The sequence below is a fragment of the Elaeis guineensis genome, chromosome 8 (genome assembly GCF_000442705.2).
Source record: "Elaeis guineensis isolate ETL-2024a chromosome 8, EG11, whole genome shotgun sequence".
NCBI classification, from domain to species: Eukaryota; Viridiplantae; Streptophyta; class Magnoliopsida; order Arecales; family Arecaceae; genus Elaeis; species Elaeis guineensis.
Window position 1 is genome coordinate 11,187,909 of NC_026000.2, and position 7,520 is coordinate 11,195,428.

General features: G+C 46.5%; 1 protein-coding gene across 1 annotated transcript; it reads right to left on the minus strand.

Annotated features, from left to right (window-relative positions):
* Positions 1-5,755: 5,755 nt before the first annotated feature.
* LOC105050282 (uncharacterized) lies at positions 5,756-7,274 on the minus strand. Its single transcript, XM_010930232.3, has one exon. The coding sequence runs from the start codon at positions 7,181-7,183 to the stop codon at positions 6,116-6,118; it is 1,068 nt and encodes a 355-aa protein (XP_010928534.1). The 5' UTR covers positions 7,184-7,274; the 3' UTR covers positions 5,756-6,115.
* Positions 7,275-7,520: the final 246 nt, after the last annotated feature.

Below are 7,520 nucleotides of genomic sequence, written 5' to 3' on the forward strand. Positions count from 1 at the left end.
GACTTTTGGATTCGTCGGGGTGGCGAGACCCGACTATCGGTCGGGGGCCTGCTAGGTTCGGCGGGCTCCCGACCTTTCCTCCGCTTTTCTTTCGGGCCTCTGGGCTCGGCCAAGCGTCGGTCGGACGCTCCTTCGTCCGCGCGCATATACTTATATGCGCGCTCCAGTAGCTCGGCATATGTCCGGGGGAGGGTCTTGTCCAGAGAATAGGTGAATCGGGACGCCCTCAGGCCCCGCTTCATGGCTGAGACAGCCATGTCTTCGTTGAGGTCCCGGACCTCAAGCGTGGCCGCGTTGAATCGCGCCACGAAGTGTCGGAGCGTCTCATTTTCCCCTTGCTTGAGGGAGAAAAGGCTGTCCGACGTTCGCGGCGGCTTTCGGCTGGTGCTGAAATGGGCCACGAACGAGTGCTCGAGCTGCCCGAAGGAGTGGATACTTTCCGATCGGAGACCGGAGTACCAGGCCCTGGCAGCCTTGCGGAGTGTGGCGGGGAAGCCGATGCAAAAAAGAGCGTCGGTTGCCCCTTGGATCGTCATGAGAGCTTTATAGCTCTCGAGGTGGTCGACTGGGTCGGTGGAGCCGTCGTATGGCTCCACGTGCGGTATTTTGAACCGACTAAGAATCGGCTCGTCGAGGACCAGTCGGGAGAGAGGTTGGGCGGTCTGAAAGTCGACGTCGTTCGAAGACTTCTGGCCGTCCATCTGCAACTGGGCGAGTCGGCGGTCGATTTCCTCGAACCGGCGCTCGTAGTCGTCCGCCCGTCGATGCTGGGAGACCCCAGGTGTGGAGCCTCCGGAAGACTCTGAAGGAGAGGCCGACGGCGTGCGCGGCCGCTTTTCCTTCCTCGCCCGTTCCAACGGGGAAGGAGAGGGCCGCTGGGACCGTCGGTCGTCGCGCCGAGGTCGACCCTCCTCCTCCCCATGGGAGCGCTGTTGGAAGTGCTCGCCTGGAGGCGGCAGGGATCGGCGCGACCGTCGGCGGCTACTCCTGGAAGGCATAGGTCGGGCCGCCGGTTGTTGCTGGAGGCTTTTGACTGCGTCGGTCAGCACGGTCATCTGCCGCACGATGGCCGCAATCTGGGCCTCCGTGGTTACTGCGGGGTGCGGAGAGCTAGGCTCCGCCGCCGGTGGGGGCGGGGAGGCTTCTTCCCGGCGGGAAGAACGCCTTGCCGACCCAGTGATTCTCGATCGTTGAGCTCTTATCTTTGTCATGCTGTCCCCTACCTGGCGCGCCAATCTGTTGCGGCCAATCGCCTCGTCGCCCGATCGCCGGGAAGCGTGCACCTGCAAAAGGAAGTCCGCACTGACCGGAGACGGCTCCGGCGGGGACCCTCCGACGGTCAAGTCAGAGAGGTGACTGGGCAACAGTGAAATGTAGACAGAGAGCTCGATCGAGAGGGGGAGAGAGGGAGAGGAGCGAGCCTGTGGTTTCGAAGTCGAGAAGTGGGAGCGATGGAGCGGATCCCTTGCACTGTTGCCTTCCCCGATTTATATAGTGGAGCACGGTATGGCGCCGTCATTAATGGCGCAGACAAGTGAGGAACTGTCAACTCACTGTAGACTGTCAGAGTCGCCGTGAAAGTGTCATGTCGCCGTGTGGCCGTCAAATCACCAGGGTTGACAATGCTCTCGGCAGGACAATGCCCCTAGATAGCCGTGCTGCATGTCGCTGTCAGAGCTGACAAGGTCTGGCGGCTGTACGGCGATTGGAGGAGCCGACCGACCCAAAGTCGGTGGCCAGCTGAATGGCGTCGGGCCCCTCCGTTGGTCGGCGAGTCTTTCATGAGTCGGCCATCAGACCTCTGGGCTCAGTCGGTCGGAAAAGGTGCGTCCGACATATCCTCAGTCGGTCGCTCCGACCGCCAATCGGTCGGTCCGGCCGTCGGTCGATCGGGCCGTCAGTCGGTCGATCGGGCCGTCAGTCGGTCGGTCCTTCCGGCAGTCGGTCGGTCGGTCGGTCCTTCCGGCAGTCGGTCGGTCGGTGGGTGGGTATTCCCCAACAAAAACATTTAAGCATAATCAGCTCAGCATCATGTCTAGAAACACCAAATCTTTTTTCTCCGTACATGCCAGATTGAAGTAGAAAGAATCACTGAAGGTTGTCATGCTTCTGAGGTGTAAAGTTTGTTTAAATATGTTCATCACCTTTCATTACTCACTTCAAAACATCTTACTGTGGTGTAAATTTTCTGTTAAAATATGTTCGTCACCTTTCATTACTGACTTCAAAACATCTTACCATGCATAACACCACATGATGGTCTTTGCATAAATTCATTGAAAATCTAAGTCCTGTCTAAAGAGCTTTTGAGACTCCCTCACTTTTTTTAAAGAGAAGGCCTAGGTTTGTACCATGGCATGACTGATACTCATCCCCTCACAGTCAGCAGGTTATAATGATAATTGTGGAATTACAGCTCAAAATTATCAGGCTATAATTGCATAGAAGTTTCCAGCATAAATGTTTCCTATGGTTCTGATCTCTTGACATTGGTACATCTTCCTGTATCATCATTCACCAACAACAGCGGCAAATATGATAACATCAAACTCATAGGCTCCAATAGAGTCTGGCCAACTCATTCCAAAAGATATGACCCCCAGGTTGGCCCAGTCCTGTCAAATTCACCTTCAAGATGGTGTAAAAAAACAAAAAGTTGATTCCTGTGTTCCAATTGCAATGATAGATGGATCACTTTCAGTGCATATGAAGTACTGTCTATGATAAGAGATGACAATGCTTAATATCTAGCAGATTCTGTTCAGCAATTTGTTTGTGATTCCTGCTCCACTTAATCCAGAGATTGATACCTGCTTCAACAAATCATAAATCCCTTGCATGCAGCTTCTAATTATATCCTCAATTGAGAAATTCCTCACTACTATTCAATAATTCCCTTCCCAGTATAGGTCCTAATCTTGATGACAGGAATGTAAAATATGTATTATAGCACCTCACAGCCTTCATCAGCATATATCCAATGTCTGCAACTTGGACATAACCCATTACATAGGCAAGAGAAAATAGAACATACAGTCACTGTCATAGACAAGCATTGCCTCTCACAGCATAGACAGGTTGTTTGCAAAAAGATAATACAGCAATTTTCCGATTCTTTAATCAACATATTTGTATAAGAATATGTTGTGAAGTCAGAAAGCATTTGCACAAAAAATGGAAGAAACCTAACACAAACCAACAAATTCTATTCGATTTCTCCATAGAAGAGAGAGAGAGAGAGAGAGAGCCATCATACACTTGTCACTCAGATCAAAGTCAATTCCACGGTTTGGGGACTTTGTGAAATATAACAAAACCAATAAGGTCCTTTGAACTCATTTTATACTTCCACAAAAAATGATTAAAAATAGCTACTTTTTTTCCGAAAATTATAGGATTCCACCACCTGAATAATTCCAAAACTTTTTAAGCCCTCTTAAAATCTGAAACAAGTCTTGCAGGAATGCTTCCCAAATACCAAATTTTATGACCAGCACCACCAAAAAATGAAGAAATCTTTCCAATATAATCTCATCTGTTTGTTTCATTCAGTTTCTACAGAAAAATCTAACTGGAGTAGCTCAAAATCACTTTAAAAAAAAAAAAAATCAACTGACGCACTAAAACCAGATTGTGTTTTAGAATACTTTTTGCTCAAAGAGATACACCATGCATCAAAATATAAGACTATGAACAGTTCAAAGATATTAAGATGTACTGGAAAATAATACAGGACAAGGGAAATAGCATTTCTACCAAGATGATCTACTGTTTTGGCCTATAGGATGCATACACAGACAGACAGATGCATATAAAGACTCCTGACCCATCAATGTACATCTCGGTACTGGATTCTTTTCAGAAAAGACTATTTTTCACCTTCAAACATCATTTAACAAGACAACCCAGGTGGTGGTATATTGAACCAGGCAACTTGTGAACATATATTAAGAATCCTCATTATAACAATAAAATATCAACAGATGGAAAGTCACAGTTGGAACAGATTATCTGCATCCCTAGTTGCATCCCACCAGTTTTAACAATTATGACATTCCAAACCTGAGAAGAATCTAGGTTAACACCTGTCACCATCGTAATCAGAGGAGCCTGTTACAAACTCGCACTCTAGCTATAGTCCCATCCCAACCAATTAGATGGCAAGAATTTACCAATACTTACTTTGGAGGTCAGCTTAGAAACTTTGGATTGCTTTTAATGTGGGGATTGGGTTCAAGGTGCAGAAGGGTGGCACTGAGTATTTGAAGAAATTGATGCAGCAGAACAATAATTGAGGTTGCATTCATGAGACCTCTTATTGCTCAAAGAGATGGCATAACATTGGTTTAAAATTTGAGGTGAGCAAGTGGTGCAGGACCTAATTTTTTTTCAGAAATTAGATATATGGAACTCCAAGAGCTTGCCTTCCTGAAAGAAATATTACAAGGTTGCCATTTTTTCCTCTAGGATGATATGAGATTAGCATATGCATGGTGTAAATCCTTTGATTTCCTTCTCATATGCATTTTACATCTTGATCCTTGGATCAAATGTTTGTTTTGGTTTTCTAATACATAAACCATTCTCTTGTATCACACTTTAATTTCTTCTATTTCTTCAATGAGTGTGCCATATTATACATGTCAGGGCTGTTATCACGTTACTTTCATTATGTTTAGGCAATACAGGAAAACCATTACATAAGTCATCAAGGCTGTAGAATGATTTGACATGGCAAGTCTATCCACATAGAGTCTGTCATTATTACTTTACCATGTTCATATGCACAGCCAATCTAATCAATGTTTTAATCTTTTCTAACCACACAAAAAATTAAATATACAATGCAACCAACAGGCTAATAAATATTGTACTATAACACACTGCTAGGGTTCAAAATTCAAGGAGAAACAACATCATAAAATAATTCGCATCACGCCAAATTATGTTCATTTTTCAAAGAACAAATATCAGGCAAGAATGGTGCGTCTAAGCTTCACATGGAAAAACAGGGGGTTACAGAGCCTAAGAAACGATGTGTCACTAGACAGCATTGCCTTAAATATGATAATATATGCAACAATATGAGAAATATCAATGTTGGAAAGCTTCATGATAACCATGTTTTTCAACCATGCCACTATCACCGTCATGCTGTTACATATAAAGGTTGATCATTGAGAATGAGGAGAAAATCTCCGAAATGTACTCAATTCAAGTTTACAAATAATTTATAATTTAGAACAATAACATAAATCATAAAATCGTTACTTGAATTCAGCTCCTCAAATGCATGCATGAGAGAGAGAGAGAGAGAGAGAGAATTCCCTTGAATACTGTCACCAAGATTCATTTCATAAAATATTCTATGTTAATGGTTTTATTTTTTTTGTTCTTCAGTTCAGCTGCCAAGCAAATGATTATCTGAATAGTCTTGTAGCTAAGGTTTGCGATACCAATCGATATATCCAGTACCAATCAATACCGTACCATACCAGACGTACTGTACCAATATCCAACCAATTCACCATCTCGTACCATACCGACGATCCGTATGCCTCGCTATCATGCACTGTACCACCTATCGACACTGTAATATGGTGGTAGTGATGTGGAATATGATATCAAGATGGCGAATCTTGCTTGTGACCCTAAGCCAAGTCTTAACTTATTCTAGATAATTCAATAGCACAATATAGAAAATAATACGAAGAAGCAGGAGAACAGTATATTAAAACAAACTATGCAATAATAATAGCTCACTGAAGCCTCAAGTAAATTTTTATATAAATCAATGTGAAAGAAGCTCATTTTTATCTTACAGCTCATTGAAGCACGTTTCATATAGAAATAGACACCCTATTCCCAGAAACTTCTCAAATAGGAGTACAATACAAACATAGATGCTCTCCAGACTCATCACTCCAGTATGTGAATCCTCATGAAGCAAGATGAAACAGAGTATCAGATATTTGCAGCTTTCTCAAGCTTCTCAGTATATGAGTTCAGAGCTCACCGGAAGAAATGATCAGTTTTCTTCAGAGAACAAGAATTCCTGTGATTCCTTGAAGTTGCACTCTCTTAAAAGGCAATGTCAAAACTGCTACTAAGGTTGTTACCTCACAATGGAATCACAAGAATCTGAATCCAACTTCCACCAAGGTTTAGAATCTTTCGACCACCGCTTCCCCACCAAGCCAAAACTCCCATCTTCATCATCTCCATCCTCGCTCTGTCCCTCGAAAACATCATCCTCAATTTGCTCCAAATCCGGCTCATAAGTCCACTCCAACCTCTTCAACAGCTCCCTATCATTCCACTTCCCCACTGCCGACTCTGCCTCCTTCCTCGCCTTCCCCGAGATCACATCCTTCCAAGAAAAATTAGCATCGGCGCACCTCTTGAGCGCCCCGTCCCCTTCGTCCCCCACCACCACCGTCTTCAAACACCTCATCCTCGCCTCCCTCAGGACTCCGACAAACCCTGAATCATCGGAGACCACCACCAAACACCCGATTTTTCCGCGGTCCATGGTGTCCACAATGTGCTCCCGGAGCGCCCGGTCCGCCGCCTCCGGTCGGTCCTCGACGGTCCGGACCACCACTCCGGCCCGCCGGAGCTCGTCGGCGAGGCCGTACCCGACCCTGGGGACCAGCAGTTCCCTCGCGGCCTTCTCGTACTTCTCCATCTTGAGCGCGAGCTGCGCCGCCAGCCGCACCCGGCGACCGCCGCGGGTGGAGTCGAGGCGGCGGAGGCGCTTGGCGTGCTCGCGCTCGTGAATCTGACGGAAGTGGTCGACGAGCTTGGCGTGAGCGAAGAAGTTCCGCCCACAGACGCGGCACGGGTAGGGTTCCGGTGAGGGCTGGGAGGCCTCCCGGTGGTCTCGGGCACGGCCAGCGGCGCGAGCGGCGCGGACGGGGGCGGGGACGTGGCGGAAGGCGTGGTGGTTGGCGTAGGCGACGCAGAAGCGAAGGGAGCCGAGGGAGGAGGCGGCGAGCTTGAGGCGAACGGCGGCGTCGTAGGGGGGGATGGACTTGGGCGGCTTGTTGTCGAGGTCCCAGAATACGGCGACGGAAGGCTTGGAAGCGGCGGCCGCGGCGGAGACCAGGGTTTTGGGGAGGAGACCGGCGGAAAGGTGGAAGGTTGTGACTGGGCCGCGGAATTGGCGGAGAAAGCCGATCATCGCCGGGGATGGAGTTTCTGGGGAATTAATCTGAGACAACCGGCCCCGGTTCCAGAACGAGTCATTTTGGTTCCTATTATTAATTTTTCTCGGCAATCATAATTCGCACACATAAACGCTTGGGCATTTCGGGAGAAAAGAAAAGAAAAAAAAAATAGTAAGGAGAGAGAAAAATAATATATATATATATATATATATTGAGAGTTTAAAGAAAAAAAAATAATTTCTTTCATTTAAAGTAACAAAAAAATAAAATATTATAATATTTTTTTATTATTATATTTTTGAAAGAAACTCGATAAATCTAAGAAAGAAGCAAAGAAAAGATCATATTTTT

What these genes read in the sequence shown, in the direction of transcription:
- LOC105050282 (XM_010930232.3), bottom strand. Translation starts at nt 7,183, where the DNA reads ATGATCGGCTTTCTCCGCCAATTCCGCGGCCCAGTCACAACCTTCCAC.